Raw genomic sequence first — 18826 nt, 5'->3', positions numbered from 1 at the left:
TAATGGGGAGAAGTGGGAAAGGAGTTGATTAGGGGTGATTAATATTGATTAGGATTACCTAAAAGGTAATAATATCTTAGAGTACATTGGAGTGAATTATATGTTCAAAAATTATCCAGTGGCGTCCCATCCATTAGGGGCGCATGGGCACCTCCCCCCTATCCATGCGTCCGACTCCTAATCTACATGTGGAGCGCTGGACGTTTTTTGAAGAATATGATTAGAGCCAGAGGCTCTAATTGGCTTAAATAAAAGGATGGGTTTGGGGCATAGAGCGCGGTGCCCTGATCCCACCCAATTCTGTTGCAGTAGCAAATGAATATTTGCTATTGTAACACTGAGTCTCCTCCTGGAAAATCACCTGATTGGCCGAAAGGAGGTCCGATCGGATTGGTCGCCAGGAGGAGGAGGGAGGAGGGAGGAGATGCAGGTGAAGTGAGGAAGCAGCCACCCATAGCCTGGATAGAAACAACCACTGCCCAGGACGCTGCCATGGCGCTGCCAGCAAGATAAGGTAAGTGCGGGGCTCCGACTACTGACAGACCAACGGGGGGGGGGGGGGGGGGGTTGTGCCAGCAGAGCACATGGTGTTAATTTTGTCTGCACGAGTCACTTCTGGCAGGTTATGCTGACACCACAGAATCCTGAGGTATGGCCAGGCCCCCCTCCATCACACAGAAGGTGACCGACAGCCAGGGATGTGCACATTTCCCATGGAGCCTTTGTAGAGGGAGTATTTCCATTCCCTCCACTCAGATCTCAGATTACACTCAGCTCTATACTGTGCAGTGGGCAACATCAGATCCCCACCTCTTGCCTGCTGGAGCCGAGAAATAGCATTTAATCTGTGTTTCTTTAGAAGTCCATGGAGGAGACAGGGCTGAAAATAAACAGCTACAACTTATGTAGGAGGATTTGTTTCATCTCTGTGTATCGCCCGAGGCCAGTCACTTCACTGGAGATATGGAAGGGATTACATCCACCTTAAGTGATTTTATACACAGATGGGGGGGGGGTCACACCTTTGATCTACATATGAATAAATTATTAGATACATTTAAAACATACAACAAAACATTGTTACATTATGTTTACTCTGCCACTCTTGCTGGAAATATGAGTGGGGGAAGTAATTGCTTGTAATATCAGTGGGGGGGAGGAGAAGCCGCAGCATGGGGAGAGGAGTCGGGCTTAGGAAATAGGTCCTAAAAAAAAAAAAAAAAATATCAACAATTCTTTCAGGATGTATCTCTTATGTTTAATGTCCTCAAATGGTCAGGGAACAATGGTGGGTGTTATTGCTGAGCTTTTGAGAATAACTTGTGTTAGTTTGTCCTAATGGTTGTCTATAAAACATTTTGGTCCTCATCGTGTTTTCCAAGTTGCAGACATTTTCATTCGTCCTCTCGCCTGTTAGGTCTGAGACTTTCCCCTTCTCGTTACACCTCTGAACACATTCTTGTATTTTGCATTGGATCTGCTCCCGGCTGCTCTCCACATTTCTCTTAGCGATGTCTAGCAGTTCATTCATCGTAGATTCACTATAGGAACGAATAATTGTGGCATATTTGTGACTCAAGTCCTCTATTTTTTCGGCATCTGAAAGAAACGTGTGTATCGGAATGTATAATTAAATAATAATAATAATAATAATAATAATAATAAATGATCAATTAGATTATTTTTATAAGACAACTTCTCCAGTATCTTTCAAACATGTCTTATGGAACATTTAAAGTTTATTCACAAGAAAAAGAAAAGTCAAAATTTCTGTGCTTCAGTTCAGTTCATGTCAAAGAGATTAAAATGGTCATGTTGCACTAGTAGTCATGACAAAAACGCATCTCAGGGGCATGTCCCCCTTTATCAAGCCACCCACCCCCCCGAAACGTGTTGTCTTCATCGTTGATTAACCACTTCCCGACCGTCACATGCCGATGTACGTCGGCAGAACGTCACGGGCAGGCAAATGGGCGCACCTGTACGTCCCTTTAAATTTGCCGCCCTGCCATCGCCAGCCGGTCGGGACCCCCGTGAGTCTGGTCGCGGGTCCCGCGGACTCAATCGCCGCGGACATACCCGCGATCGTCTCGTCTCACGGGGTGGCTGAACTAGGAGATGCCGTTGTAAACAGCATCCCCCCGTTCTGCCTAGCAACAAGTGACGCTGATCTCTGCTCCATGTGATTGGAGCAGAGATCCGTGTTCACTAAAAGAAAGCCCAACCCCCCCACAGTTAGTAATACGCCCCTAAGAACACTGAACCCTTACACTGCCATCCACTGGTCAACCCCTTCACTGCCAGTGTCATTTACACAGGAATCACTGCATTTGTATAGCACTGATTGCTGTATAAATGACAATGGTCCCAAAAATGTGTCAAAAATGTGTCAAAAATGTCAGATGCGTTCGCCATGTCACAGTCACAATAAAAATCACTGATCGCCGTCATTACTAGTAAAAATTATTAATAAAAATGCCATAAAACTATCCCCTACTTTGTAAACGCTATAACTTTTGCGCAAACCAATCAATAATCGCTTATTGGGATTTTTTTACCAAAAATATGTAGAAGAATACGTATCGGCCTAAACTGAGGGAAAAAAAATGTTTTTTTTATATATTTTTGGGGGATATTTATTATAACAAAAAGTAAAAAATGATGTGTTTTTTTTTCAAAATTGTCGCTCTGTTTTTGTTTATAGCGCAAAAAATAAAAACCGCAGGGGTGATCAAATACCACCAAAAGAAAGCTCTATTTGTGGGGAAATAAAGACGTCAATTTTGTTTGGAAGCCACGTCGCACGACCGCGCAATTGTCAGCTAAAGCGACGCAGTGCCGAATCACAAAAAGTGGTCTGGTCTTAAGCCAGCAAAATGGTCCGGGGCTGAAAGTGGTTATAGAAACTGATCTTTTCTCGGTGGCAGCCAGCAGATGTGTGTTTGTTCTTGTAGTAGCCGCCTGCTCCCCCTAGCCACCAGCAGAGCCGATCCATCTAGTCCATCCTGAGGTGAGAGTGGTGCTCCACTCGAGCTTTATCTTGTCATAGATCTTCTGCCTATGCATAGCGGTGGCCACTCTCGGTGGACTTTGTTATCCCACTGGAAAGCAGGCACTGACAAGTGTGAGCAGTGGCGGCCAGTCCATTAGGGGTGCATGGGCACCATCCCCCTATCCATGCATTCGTCCCTCTGATCTACATGCAGGGCACCAGACGCATGGGTTCCAATCAGGGGTTTTTAAGCGCATATAGGCTATATATAGGCTTTAAAAAAGGGTGGGCTCGGGGAGCAGAGTTGTGTGACAATAGCGAATTAATATTTGCTTTTGTCACACTGATTCTCCTCCCGGCCAATCAGGAAACCAAGACCCGCCACCCGATTGGCCAAAAGGAGATCCGATTAGATTGGCCACCAGGAGGAGGAGGGAGGAGATGTAGGGGAACTGAGAAAGCAGCCGCCCGCAGCCTGGTGAGAAGCTGCCACTGTCACCGCCCAACACACTGAGTGCTGCCCGCAAGATGGGGTAAGTGCGGGTCCATTTATCCAACTAATGACTGACCAACTGGGGTGGTGCTGCCCTTGACCCCTATGACCCGGCCAACCAACACCGACCTGGGGCCAGGGGGATGTTGACCTCAGTTATGGAAACAAACCTTGAGAATAGGGATGAGCCCGATGGTCGACTCGAACATCGGCTGTTTGCCTATTTGCTGAATAGCGAACAATTTGGAGTGTTTTCAGCAAATTCGAAAGCCACGGAACACCCTTTAAAAATCTATGGGAGAAATTAAGTGCTAATTTTAAAGGCTTACATGCATGGTATTGTCATAAAATGTGTCTGGGGACCGTGTCATGTTTACCATTTTCACACCTTTCAAAATACTTTGTTAAAGGGGGCTTCCAGATTCTGATAAGCCCCCCACAACCAGCGGGCAAGGGTTGTGGAGAGGAGGTCCTTGTCCCCAGCAACATGGGGACAAGGTGCTTGGGGAGGGTGCTTTGGGGTAGCCAAAGCACCTTGTCCCCATGTTGAGGGCATGTGGCCTGGTATGGTTCAGGAGGGCGCTCTCTCGTCCCCTTCCTCTTTTCCTGTGGCTTGCCAGGTTGTGTGCTCGAATAAGGGTCTAGTATAGTGTTTTGGGGGGACTCCCACACCATTTAAAAAAAATAAAATGGCGCGGGTTCCCCTTAAAATCCGTACCAGACCTGAAGGGCCTGGTATGGAATTTGGAGGGACCCCCACACAATTTTTAAAAAATAAATTGATTTGGGGTTCCCCTTAATATTCATACCAAACCCAAATGGCTTGGTAATGGACTGTGGGGGAATCCCATGGCGTTTTTTTTTCAATGACTTTTATATGTATTGCCGGGATTGACAATTCATTATAGCCATGAGTACCTTTAAATTACTTTTTTCCTTTAGAAATGTCATTTTGTGCAGGGACTATTTTAAACACGGGAAACATGCTCCACTTTACAGGCATACTATAGACACCCCCCAGGTATGAAATTTAAAAGGAATATTTCACTTTTTTTGTTTCACTAGGCATTATTAAAATCACCGCTCCCGAAAAAACGTCCGCTTTTAAAACTTTTTATTTGCATTGATACATGTCCCCTGGGGCAGGACCCAGGTCCCCAAACCTTTTTTATTACAATAACTAGACATGTGCATTTCGTTTTGTTCCAAATCTAAATTCAGACGAATTTTCATTATTCAGACATTCGGATGCATCCGAATTACAATGCTAACGAATTCAAACGAATTTCGAATCAAAATTAGAAAAATATGACATTTTGCGACCCGACTTTGGGGCCACGTATCTCGGGGCCACTTATAGCTAGGAACCCCAAATTTGGTATGCAAACACAGTATAACTAGCACTACAACATATCCAAACGAGTGCCACGCAGCCGGCCACTAGTGCCACGCAACCTGACACGAGTGCCACGCAACCTGACATGAGTGCCATGTGACCAAGTTGTGGATTGTCCACTTGCCACGTCACATGCCACCAAGCGACCCCAGAAATGGGCAATATGAAAGTACTTTTCTGCAGCATAGAATGACATTTTGCGACCCGAATTTGGGGCCACATATCTTGGGGTCACTTATAGCTAGAAACACCAAATTTGGTATGCAAACACAATAGAACTAGCACTAGAACATATACAAATTTGGGGTTTCTAGCACCAAGTGACCCCAAGATACATGGCCCTAAATTCGGGTCGCAAAATATTTTCGAATCCGGTTGAAATAGTTTCGAATGCAGTTGAAATCATTTCGAATCATGTTGAAATAATTTCGAATTCGGTTGAAAAATTTGGAATGCGACCGATTTTTCGTATTCGTTAGAAAACTAAACGAAATCCGAAAACAAATTTAACGAATATAACTAAACAGAATTAATTAACGAATTAAAACTAAACGAAACTAAACAAATTTTTTCCTTTTGCACATGTCTAACAATAACTTGCATATAATCCTTTAAAATTAGCACTTTTGTTTTTTCATGTTCATGTCCCATAGACTTTAACGGTGTTCGAACAAATTTTTTTGCCTGTTCGCATGTTCTGCTGCGAACCGAACCGGGGGGTGTTCGGCTCATCCCTACTTGAGAATGAGAACTTTATTTTCTTCCCATATAAGAATGGATTGTCGGTTTGTCCACGTTTTTAACCACTTGACCTCTGGAAGGTTTTACCCACCTTCATGACCAGGACATTTTTTGCTATTTGGCACTGCGCTACTTTAACTGGCAATTGTCATGCAACACTTTACACAACTATAGTAGCTATCGCAGTAGAGCCCCCCCCCCCCCCAACCTTCTGGATAAGTACACAAGAAGGTCACACTGGCAGATAACACGGACTCCCCCAAGGTGCGGGATCTAGACACTAAGTGGTATTCACCAGAGCTCCTGATAGGGGGGATGGGTTTTTCTGCAGGTTAGTACCAGGTCACAGTCCTCAGGGTCTCCCCACCAGGAGGTGAGCAAGCCGGGTCCAGTAGCAGATATAGCAGGTAGGGAACAAGCAGAAGGGTAGTCAGTAAACAAGCCAAAGGTCACTAACACGTGGTTGCAGGTTGGGAACAAGTAGAAGCGGAGTCAAAGAACAAGCTAAAGGTCAGCAACATATCGTAGTGGAGATGAGGACAAATGCAGGTACACAAATGCAGATATGACATTACTTGGAGAGAGCACTAATCTGGAAAACAGTAAGGTCAGAGACATGGCTTGAATAGTAAGTTTATGGGAAGGGCAAAGAGCTCAAGGTTCACCAGAAAAAAAAAGATACAAGGCAAGATTGTTCTAAGGGATCAGAGAGGGAGCTACTCAGCCTCTCAAGTGGTTCAGCAAGAAGAGGCACCACCACCTGGATCATGGATTCAGATCCAAGTTTTGACACATGAAAACACAAGCCATATTGCAGGACTTTTCTGTAAACTCACCTCCACAAGTCTGGATGTTGAAGAGAGGAAAGTGCATCACATCGGGCTTCTCATTTCCATCTCCTTCAAAGATGTAGCAACTTTTTGTTGGAGTGCTCTCATAACTTTCTTCAGCGATTTCCGGAAAAGGAATCTGGTGAGCCTTACAGTATTTAACTGTTTCTTTCAATGTCTAGTAAAGAAAGAAAAATATATAAAAATGTGCCAAATTCATAAAAAATATCAATAATTATGCTCAAAATTAAGTGAACCACAGGAAACAAATTTCAGGGTGTGTTTTATGATTGACATACAGTAAATTATACTGTATCTATTATAGTACAGGTCTGGTGATTTTCCAGACTTGCATATAAAATCTGTTTGTTTTAGAAGTAAACCTCTTCTTGTGTGAACATTTCTCATACAGATACCACTGGAACAATGCTTGTACATGCTGCCCTCTAATACAATGGAAACATAGACACTAATGTTGTATATTGGCCAAATGTAAAAGATTTCATGGGCCATGTACACATTTTAGCTGCTCCCATTGTTTTAGAGGAGCTTGAGTCAAATATTTCACCCATACCACATCAATGAAAGTCAACAGCTTGACCTTTTGACATATTTGAACTAATGCAGGTCATGTATGAGACGATAATGCCACCTAGAGTTGGCATTAGAAAATGCTTTTCTCATAGAAACTAATGTAGAAAGGAAGCATTACAGGGAAATGCCCATGTGGGAATGTCTACCCAAACTTTCAAAATAAAAGGCTAGCAGCATAATCTGAAAGAGGAGCTAAATATATACAAAAAAAAAGGAAGAAGTAACGTTTGTGCCAGAGAAGGCTCATCACCTGGGGATGACACTAAATCTACACTAGGAGAGAGCCCAATTTCTGCAATTGCTTAAAATAGTTGTAGTTGTTGACTACAGGGGTCATGAAGCTACTACTGTATAACCCAAGCCAAGTGATTTGTTAGTGTATCCCATCTCATACAGACCATTGTCAATGCTAATTTGTAGAAAGGTTAGATAGCATGTGCATGTGTGGGGTTTTCATGTTTATAGTACTTTGTATGCCTTGTATTTTTTTGGCTTGTATATGTAGCATTCTTGTTTAGGATAAGCATACAGTATTGATATACTATGGGGAGTTCTACTTCCTGGACATTTGTAGGACCAAGGACTAACGTTTCCGCTGGTTATTGGTTATCCTTGGTTACAGAGGCACAACCCATCTTTGATTGGCTCCGTGCTGAGGTTCTCTCCTGGTCACCACAATCCAGTGAGACATGCTTCCTGAAGGTATCCAAGGTCCTGTGTACCTCTTCACTCTCCTCCCTGCCAGAGGAGTAACGCAATTTTAGAGATTTCTTTGACAAAGGTCAAGCCGGTAGTTTGCCTCCACACCGGTCTTATGATTGCGCAATTGACCTTCAACCTGGTGCCATACCCCCTCGTGGCTGGGTTTACCCTTTGTTGGTCTTGGAGAATAAGGCCATGGAGGAGTATGTTGCAGATGCACTTTCTTGAGGTTTCATCCACATATCCTCGTCTCCTGCTAGTGCTGGTTTCTTCTCTGCGAAAAACAAGAGGGGTGAACTGAGACCTTGTATTGATTATAGGAGTCTCAATCGTGTTACGATTAAGAATGCCTACCCCGATTCCATTGATTACAGAGTTAGTTGACCACCTCAAGGGAGCAATGGTTTTTACAAAGCTTGACTTGAGAGGAGCATACAATCTTGTGCGGATTAAGGAGGCCGATGAGTGGAAAACTGTATTACCAGAACAGGCCATTATGAGTACCTGGTAATGCCTTTTGGCCTTTGTAATGCCCGGCAGTTTTCCAGGAATTAACAATGTCCTCGGAGATTTGTTGCAGTTATGTGTGGTGTTTTATCTCGATGATATCTTCATATTTTCCAAGTTCCTGGAGAGCCACCACACAGATGTCTGTCATGTGCTTCAGAAACTAAGAGAGAACAATCTCTATTGTAAACTGGAGAAGTGCAAGTTCCATCGTTAACTAGTTATATTCCTGGGCTAGGTCATTTTTACTGCTGGTTTTTCGATGGACCCAGAGAAGCTTTCGACAGTCCTACAGTGGCCTTCGGTCCATGGGTTTACATCCTGTGCAGCATGTCCTGGGCTTTGGCAACTACTATCGGAAGTTTATTCGTAACTTCTCATCTCTGGTCAAGCCCCTGACTGATATGACCAGAAAGGACGGTAACCTACAGAGTTTCCGGAGTAAATTAAGGCCTTTGCGGCTCTCAAGGCTGCCTTTGTTTCTGTTCCTGTGTTGGCACACCTGATCCTACATTGCCTTTTATCCTAGAAGTTGATGCTTCTGAGACTGGAGTTGGCGCCCTTCTGTCTCAACGCCCTAACTCTGAGAGCGCTATGCATCCGTGTGTACTTTTCCAAGAAATTGTCACCTACTGAGTGCAATTACGAGATTGGTGACAGAGAGCTGTTGGCGATCATTTTAGCCCTGAAAGAATGAAAACATCTCCTTGAAGGTACCACTGTGCTGGTTCTCATTCTTGCTGACCATAAGAATCTTACTTTCTTGTCTGAGGCTAAGCACCTCTCTCCCAGAAGGGCACAATGGGCTCTTTTCTTGTCGAGTTTTAATTACATTGTCTCATGTTTACCCAGTACTAAGAATGTAAGGGCTGATGTCTTGTCACGACAATTTTCCTCCACTTCCAAGTCGGAGTCGGCTCCGGTTCCTGCGATTCCTCCTGATCGTATCCTGGCTACGATTCGCACCAGTCTTACTTCTCCTTTGGGTGACAAAATTCTAGCTGCTCAGGTCCATGCTCCTCCTGAGAAACCTTGTGACTGCTGCTTTGTCCCAGAGAGTCTCTGTACTGTCGTGCTTCAGACTTCCCAGAATAGCCAGCTGCCTTGGGAGAATGGTAAGAATCAACTCATTTGGGCCATTTCCCAACAATTCTGGTGGCCTAGTCTATGGGCTGATGTAACTGCCTTCGTAGCTGCCTGTTCCGTGTGCGCTCAGAGCAAGACTCCAACACCTTCCAATGGGCCTCCTACAACCCATACCCAATGGAGAGAGGCCCTGGACTCACATGTCTACGGATTTAATTGTGGAGTTGCCCAACTCCCAAGGCAACACTGTTATCCTTATGGTGGTTGACCGGTTCTGAAAGATGTGTCATTGTATTCCACTTAAGAAGCTGCCCACTTCTAAGGAACTGGCTTCCATTTTTTGATTGGGAGATCTTTTTCTTACATGGGATACCCAAGATGATAGTCTCGGATAGGGGTAGTCAGTTTGTCTCCTGGTTCTGGCAAGCCTTTTGTGCACAGCACAGTTGGGAATTCAGCTTGCTTTCTCTTCTACGTATCACCCGCAGTCTAATGGGCTGCACAGCGAGCCAATCAGTCCTTGGAGCAATTCCTACGTTGCGATAATTCTGGCCACCGTAACAACTGGTCTGACCTATTATCATGGGCAGAGTTTACTCACAACAGTGCCTTGAATTCTGCCTCCCGATTGTCTGTCTCCATTTATGGCAAATTATGGTTTCCAACTTTCCATGTTGCCTGACTTTTGTTCCGCAGATTATTCCTGCGTTAGAGGAGCATCTCTGTGGTCTTCGTTCCACTTGGGTACAAGTCCAGGAGGCTTCGCATCATGCGAATGATAGGTACAGACTACATGCTGACCGCAGATGCCAGCCTGCGCCTTCCTACCAGGTTGGGGACAGGGTCTGGCTGTCAACTCGCAAACCTCCGGCTTCGTGTTCCCTCACCGATATTTTCACTTCAGTTTATTGGGCCTTTCCATATCCTTCGCAGGATTAACCCAGTGGCTTACGCGTTGGACCTTCCTCCTAGTATGCGCATCTCAAATGTGTTTCACGTCTCCTTATTGAAACCGTTGGTCTGCAACCAATTTACCACCTCGTGCCACATCCTCACCCTATACAGATTGAGAACCATGAGGAGTATGAAATACAATCCATTGTTGACTCCCATAGGTTCCATGGGTGCATACAGTACCTGGTGCATTGGATGGCGGTACGGTCCGGAGGAACACTCCTGGGTTTCATCCTCAGACGTACATGCTCCTTTCCTCCTTCGCGATTTCTATCAATGTTTTCCCCTCAAGCCCGGTGGCCCTCTGAGGGAGAGGGGTCATTGAGGAGGGGGTACTGTCAGGGCTGGCTTAGCCCTTCCTTCTCTGGGCTGGCTGCTCAACTGTCGGCTAATTGCCAGCTCTCATCTCTCTCCACAGTTACCAGCTGTTCCTGATCCTGCTCGTCTGACCTGCCTACTTAGAAAGTGTCCAACTCACTTCATCTCTGCCTTCATCTCGGTCACATCACAAGAAGCCATCTCCTGCGTTCCCGTTTAAAGATCGGCTTGCTGACATCCCTTCTGGCTCCTTATCCTGCTTGCTGTTCCTCCACTTGGATCCCTGACTTCTGGCCTGGCTGATTACCCGATCTGGTTATTGAACTCTGGCCTGGCTGACTAACTTTTTATTTTTTTATTAACAAACAAGCGTGATTTAATTGTACTTCTGTCTCGGTCTGGTTCATGGTTTCTGACACCCAGCCTCCCCCCTATGTGAATTGGTAACAGGGACAATGTACCCCTACCATGTCACAAAAAAAAAAGTGTCAAAAATAGTAAAAATTACAAGAGACATTTTGAGACAATTCCTTATTTAAAAAAATGTCCTGCAATGTAACTCCATCGTCAATCACGACGCCCGACGGACTGGAGAAAAAAAAAAACACAACAACTCCGCCTCTATGGGAGGCTCTCGTTGACTGCAGGCTTTTCGCTCTGACAGCTGTTATATAGCTAAGGGCAGGGCCACCCAGTGATGTAAACGGGTGACCCCATCCCCCTCAGGCGCCCATCTGAAATTTTTATCTTTAGCTTTATTTTGCTGGTACTTATTCAACACTTCGTTTTTTGTTTTTGTTTTTGATGAAAAAAGACTGAACCTTTTGAAAATTAAAAGTTTTCTTTGTTTCTCTTTTACAGATAAGTAACTTTTCTTCTTTACTTAAAGTGGTTGTAAACCCTTACAAACCACTTTGACCTACAGGTAAGCCTAGATTAAGGCTTACCTGTAGGTCCAAGCAATATCTCCTAAACCTATATGGTTTAGGAGATATTTGCCCGAAAACAGGCACCGCTGTCTACGGCGTATGCGCCGTAGACAGCGGCACGCAGGCGCACTGAGCGCGGCATTCTCAGCGACGGAGATGCCGCGCGTGTCGGCTCCCGTGCGCATGCGCAGGAGTGACGTCATCGCGGCTTCGCCGAATGACAGCGGCGGAGCTGTGAGACCCCACCATCAAGATGGATGCGGCGGACTACAGGGGACAGCGGTGACATCGCTGGCTCCTGTGTCAGGTAAGTGACACATAATGGGCTACTATGCGATGCATAGTAGTCCATTATGCTTTACCTTTGCAGGGAATGAAAGAGGAAGTAAACTCATCAGGGTTTACTTCCTCTTTAAGGGGTGCTGAGGAGACAGCACTGATGGGAGCTGATGTGAAAATGCCCAAATTGAGCCCAAAATGTCAATATTTTGTGTGGCCACCATTAGTTTCCAGCACTGACTTAATTTGTATACAATGTAAACAGGGCAGGGCTCTCCTCCTTCTGGGTGGACATCATACAATGTCCTCCTGCTCACACCACCCTCATCCATTCCCTCGGACACAACACATCACCGATCAAGGTAAAGAGACATCGAGGCTCCATTGATGGGGCACTGCTGAGGCTCCATTGATGGGCACTGCTGAGGCTCCATTGTTGGGCACTGCTGAGGCTCCACTGATGAGGCACTTAAATGCTGCACTAATGGACGCTGATTGGCACTGATGGGGCTGCACTGATCAGTGCAAATGTCCCCTGTAACACGAAAGCCGGCTATCAGCTTTCTTTTCCTCACACAGTGACAGCACGGAGGAAAGGATATGCCAATAACAAGCATTTGTTTACACGTAATCAGCTGTGATTGGACACAGCTGATCACATGGTAAAGAGCCAATATCATTGTCTCTTTACCCTGATCGGTGATGTGTTGTGTCCGAGGGAGATGGGTGAGGGTGGTGTGAGCGGGAGGACATTGTATGATGTCCACCCAGAAGGAGGAGAGCCCTGTTTACATTGTATATAAATTAAGTCAGTGCTGGGAAATAATGGTGGCCACATTAAATATTGACCTTTTGGGCCCAATTTGGACATTTTCACTTAAGCCCCATACACACTATCAGTTTTTTCTACTGAGTTTTTCCCTCAGATTTCCCAAAACCATATAATATGAGGTCAAACCTTAAGAGTTTCAATGTGTATGCAATCAGGCCGGCCCTTTTACTACATGGTTTTGGTAAACCTGAAGGAAAAACTCAGCAGAAAAACTGATAGTGTGTATATGGGGCTTGGGGTGTACTCACTTTTGTTGTCAGCTATTTAGACATTAATGGCTGTGTGTTGAGTTATTTTGAAGGGACAGCAAATTTACACTGTTATACAAGCTGTACACTCACTACTTACATTGTAGACAAGTGTCATTTCATCAGTGTTGTCACATTGTCACTTTGTGAGATACTGTGTGTATGTATAATATATACATATATACATACACACACATTTTTTCGTTTTTTTGCATTGATACATGTTCCCCAAAACAGTATTCTCCTCCCCATGCTAGTTTTTATCCCCGCCCCCCATCAATGGGCATTTTTAGTATGACAGATTTGGCTCCTATTGATTTTAGTGGGATTACGGTTTGAGCTTGAAGAACGATGCTTGAACTGAACCCAGGGCAGCTCAGCTCCTTTCCCATAATTATTTAATGACTTTTTCATTACATTTTATATCTGCTGTTGGCAAGTTGCATTGAATGACTATAACATTTGGTTACCTCAAATGGATCTCCTGCACTGAAGTCAAAAGACAAAATCAGATCTACTTTGCGATGAGGACGTAACATTAAGGGGTACGGAGTATTAATTTCCAACCCGGCATCGATCAGATGGATTTGCTTTTTATCAAAGAGGTCGCTGCTTTCCTGGATTTTATCTACAAAATAAATCAATAAAAATAATTATAATATCTGCTGAAATACTCAAATCATTAACAGTTGCACTACCAAAGTCTGGGAAGGATCCTGGTACTAGTTTTCGCCCTATTTCTTTGTTGAATAAAGACCTGGAAATGTATGCTAAACTGCAAGCTACTAGGCTGGTGGATATACTACCTTCCATCATTCATTTAGACCAATCGGGATTTACGAAAGGTCATCAGTCGCCAGACGCTACTAGGTGGCTGATTAATGTCATACATCTATCCCAGGGGTCTCCAAACTTTCTAAACAAAGGGCTGGTTTACTGTCCTTCAGACGTTAAGGGGCTGGACCTCAGAAGTACAAAATCCCCCATCATTGGTGTCATTTGGGAGGAATTGTGCTCCATCATTGGGAGGAATTCTGCTACCAGCTCCTGGACTACAATACCCCTCCTCTCCTAGTCCGGGTTCCAGTTTCCTGTTCCTGCTGGCCCCAGCTCCAGTCCACAACTGGGTTCCTCACAGCTCATCAGAAGTCCAGATCAGCCCTTACACTGGTAACGTATATGCTAAAGGTGGTTTGCACTTGAATGGAAGGGGGTCTGCTGTGCTGGGGGAGAGGTTTATAGGAAGGCTGGAGGACTATTTAAACTAGGATTGAGGGGGGAGGGTGAACCAGAATGATATCGGGCAGACAGGTCAGTTAGGGGTCAGACATTAATGAAGGGTGGAATGGGGATAGATGGGGGGAGGGATATGGCAGGTGACAAGAAATTTCCCATGTTGCAAACAGCCATTGGAAACTATAGTGTCATTTGTACTACTAAAAATATGAAAAACACCAGAGCAAAATGTAATAATGCATTAAAGTGTTTGTACACCAATGCCAGAAGTCTGCCAAGCAAAATAGGTGAGTTGGAAGCTCTGGCGCATGAGGAGAGCTATGATGTAATCGGTATTTCTGAAACTTGGCTTCATTCCTCACATGACTGGGCTATTAATATTCCTGGATATGCACTCTTTCGGAGAGACAGGGTAAAAAGGAAAGGTGGAGGGGTCTGTCTCTATGTGAGAAGTGATCTCAAAGCAAGTTTGAAAGAGGACCTGGTGGATGGAGAGTGTGATGAGTCTGAGGCATTATGGGTAGAACTGCATACAGATGTGTGTAGTTCAAAGTTAATCATTGGAGTTTGTTATAGACCACCCAATGTTAATGAAGAGGTGGAGACTCAGCTCCTTGCACAGATGGAAAGGGCTACAAAGGCTGGGATAGTGATAATAATGGGGGATTTTAACTACCCAGAAATTGACTGGGGTAATGGCACTGCTGGGACAGTTAAAGGGCAAAAAATGATAAACCTATTACAGGACAATTTTTGGTACAGTTTATTGATGCCCCAACTAGGAATGATGCTCTGTTGGACCTGGTAATCTCAAACCATGCAGAGCGTATTACTAATGTTCAGATAAAGGAACACCTGGGTAGCAGTGACCATAATATGATTTCATTTGATGTTAGCGCTAAACAAGAAATACATACGGGAAAGATAAAACCACTTAACTTCAAGAGAGCAAATTTTCCAAGGATGAGGGCCGCTCTCCAGGACTTAGACTGGGAGAGAATATTGGCATCATTGGGCACAGAACAGAAATGGGAATTCTTCAAAAAGACTGTTTGTGATCTCACTGCAAAGTATATTCCGATGGGCAAGAAGTTTAAAAGGCTAAAAACAAAACCTGTGGCTCACTGCTAAAGTTAAGAAAAAGCTATAAACTTAGAAAAGAGCTTTTAAAAAATATAAAAATGAAGGAACACTGTTGTCATTTAAATGTTACAGAGAATATAACGGAATATGTAAAAAGGAAATCAAGGATGCAAAAATTTAAAACGAAAGTCAGATTGCAAAAGACAGGACAAACCCCAAAAAATTCTTCAAATATATTAATAGAAAAAAGGTCAAGTCTGAGCATGTAGGCCCTTTACAAGATAATCTGGAGTGGGTGACTGGGGACAAAGAGAAGGCTAATTTATTAAATATGAAAAACAAAGACAGAACATACCATGGCTCAACTCACCAACCAGTCTGCTAACTGACCAAATTAACCTGTCCATCAGTCTGCGTTAAAAACAGGGGTTTAGTTAGCACACATTTGCAAATGCATGCATAAGCTGCAAGGCCTCTTCATGGCACCCTGTGTATGCTTGTAGTCCTAATGCTAATGAATTTATGTTTGTAAGCATCTCCACAGTGGAAGCACATGCATTAAAAGGATAGATGAGGGGCGGGTGGACCTGGAGGGAGCCTAATCCCCCTTAAAGGACCAGGAGCAAACTGGACACCCATTTATTAAATACCTTCTTCAGCTCTGTGTATACAAAGGAGCACGGGGCAGCTCATGTCCATAATGGGGGTGGTAGTGACACAGCCCCAAATGATCCACAATGGCTCAAAAGTGATATGGTCCAGAAATATTTGGGGGCTCGGGAGTGCATAGGGGCACAAGTGCCTGACAGGTTACATAGTTAGTCAGATTGACTAACTCCAATTTGTTACAGCAGGGGGAAAAATTCCTTCCTGATCCCCGAGAGGCAATCTGATTTTCCCTGTATCAACTTATAAATAACCCTATAAATGTCAGTACCCAGTTATATTATGTACATTTAGGAAAGCATCCAGGCCTTTCTTAAAGCAACCTACTGAGCTGACCATAACCACCTCTGGAGGGAGTCTATTCCACATTTTCACAGCTCTTACTGTGAAGAAACCTTTCCGTATGTGAAGATGAAATCTTTTCCTCTAGATGTAAAGAGTGCCCCGTGTCCTCTGGGTTGACCCGAAAGAGAATAACTCAACACCAAGTTCACTATATGGACCCCTTATATATTTGTACATGTTGATCATATCCCCCCTTAATCTCCCCTTCTAAATAATTAATAACCACCACCACCATAGTTCGATACTAGAAGGACTACTAGAAGGAATCTAAGGTCCCAGTTATAGAGGTGGTTATCCAAACGACAAATACCCACGGAACAAATGAAGTATTCTTTGCGTCCAGTATTGGTAAATATTTGGCCATTGTTGACCAATGGTGTCCTTGGCTGGTGGGGTATTTGAAGCTCTCAGACTATTGGACACCACTCTTTATATGATTGCAGTGTGACATGATAGTATCTAACTGTGTTTGTTGAATTGACAAATTGTTTTTATGTTACGTTACTAACTTTATCTTTTCTCCACTACCTATTCCATATTAATACCTTGAGCAAGATCTTTGTTGAAAAATTATTTACTGGGAATTGAGCTCATGTACCAGGTTGTGCGCAGTGTAATAAGTGCCTTAACTCTACTGTTTTCTCATCTATTGTGAAACAATAAAATCCAATAAAAACTAATTGAAAGGAAAAATATTATCACACAAAAGAAAGTCAAAACATGTTCAGGTGCCCTTGTGAGCATTCTATTAGTTCATCAGTATTTTTAAGTTAAATAAAAGAGACACACTTACAAATATTTTCAGAATTTCAGAATAGGAGAATATGTAAAGCCATACACAAACTTTAGGTTGTTAACCGATTCCCGACCAGCGCACGACAATGTACGTCGACAGCATGGCACGGGCAGGCATATTGGCGTACATGTACGTCCAATATTCGATGCCGCCCTGCCATCGGGAGCGCACCACCGGCGGCGCGCTCCCGCGCTGGTCGGGACCCCCGTGAGTCCGGTCGCGGGACCCGCGGACTCGATCGCCGCGGGCATCCCCGCGATCGTCTCACGGAGCGGCCGAATGGAGGAAATGCTGTATAAACAACATTTTTCCATTCTGCCTAGCAACTAGTGACGCTGATCTCTGCTCCATGTGATTGGAGCAGAGATCAGTGTACACTAAATGAAAGCCCAACCCCCCCACAGTTAGTAACACACCCCTAGGAACACTTAACCCCTACACTGCCACCCACTGGTTAACCCTTTCACTGCCAGTGTCATTTACACAGGAATCACTGCATTTATATAGCAGTGATTACTGTATAAATGACAATGGTCCCAAAAATGTGTCAAAAATGTCCGATGGGTCCCCGACAATGTCGCAGTCACAATAAAAATCGCAGATCGCCGCCATTACTAGTAAAAAAAAAAATAATAAAAAATTATTAATAAAAATGCTATAAAACTATCCCTATTTTGTAAACGCTATAACTTTTGCGCAAACCAATCAATAATCGCTTATTGCGATTTTTTTAACCAAAAATATGTAGAAGAATACGTATAGGCCTAAACTGAGGGAAAAAAATGTTTTTTTATATATTTTTGGGGGATATTTATTATAACAAAAAGTAAAAAATAATGCGTTTTTTTCAAAATTGACGCTCTATTTTTGTTTATAGCGCAAAAAATAAAAACCGCAGGGGTGATCAAATACCACCAAAAGAAAGCTCTATTTGTGGGAAAAAAAGGACGTCAATTTTGTTTGGGAGCCAGGTCGCACGACCGCGCAATTGTCAGTTAAAGCGACGCAGTGCCGAATCGCAAAAAGTGGTCTGGTCTTTGACCAGCAAATTGGTCCGGTCTGAAAGTGGTTAAAGTCATTAATAAACGTTTTAAATCTACATGTTTTATTAAAAAGTGTCAACTAGCAGGCTTTTTAATGCAGAAGAGACAGTAAGGGGCCGATGTATAGAACGTTCGTTGTCTGAATGTGACAAAACATCGGTACAATCAGGATGAAAATTCCCACACTTCCTCTATTATGTGTGGTTCCTGTATCATCAGCGCCATCTAGTGCCACAAAGATGGCAGCACCACAAATTCTGGTTCCTGTGACACAATTCGGTTTCCTGTGATGACATCACTTCCTCAACGTGTTTCATTCCATTAGACTTTATCAAGAGCAGGGACTGGAATTTGCAGTGCGGCCATCTTTTAATGGATGTGTGATCTTTCCTTTGAACATGTAAGCATACTGGAGAAAAAAATATGTTTTTACTTAAAAATACTACACTATTGGAATCTCTTTTTTATGAGGTGGAATGGTGAATCTGGAGAGGGTAGCAGTGAAGAGGAGAATGACAATTGGGTGCATTCTAGACTGATTATGCTTGCAAGGCTCTGGTGAGGCTCCATTGCATGAGAGGACACCTGATGGTGGAAGAGTGTTGGTGGCATGGTGTAGAGGTCTCTGCTTATTGTGAGCACATAAATACGTAAAGTGTGGGGAAGCACAGTTGTGGTTTGATAGTATCACTCTATGATGGTTTTTGTTTATCCATGAGGAATTATTGAACAGAATGTGTGACAAGCAATGGAGGG

At 43.8% G+C, this 18826-nt stretch overlaps 1 protein-coding gene across 1 annotated transcript in view; it reads right to left on the bottom strand.

Annotated features, from left to right (window-relative positions):
* Nucleotides 1-1244: 1244 nt before the first annotated feature.
* LOC143973621 (cytosolic phospholipase A2 gamma-like) overlaps nt 1245-18826 on the bottom strand; it is a 67519-nt gene continuing 49937 nt past the window's right edge. Inside the window, exons 14-16 of the mRNA XM_077474475.1 lie at nt 13372-13529; nt 6459-6630; nt 1245-1599 (exon numbers count right to left, since the gene is read on the bottom strand). Coding sequence (XP_077330601.1) covers nt 1268-1599; nt 6459-6630; nt 13372-13529 — 662 coding nt within the window. The 3' untranslated portion in view covers nt 1245-1267. The remainder of the gene's footprint in view (nt 1600-6458; nt 6631-13371; nt 13530-18826) is intronic.

The sequence above is a fragment of the Lithobates pipiens genome, unplaced genomic scaffold, assembly GCF_037356315.1.
Source record: "Lithobates pipiens isolate NorthernLeopardFrog02 unplaced genomic scaffold, aLitPip1_a1.2 Scaffold_87, whole genome shotgun sequence".
Lineage (NCBI taxonomy): Eukaryota > Metazoa > Chordata > Amphibia > Anura > Ranidae > Lithobates > Lithobates pipiens.
This window is presented reverse-complemented; position numbering and strand designations above follow the sequence as displayed.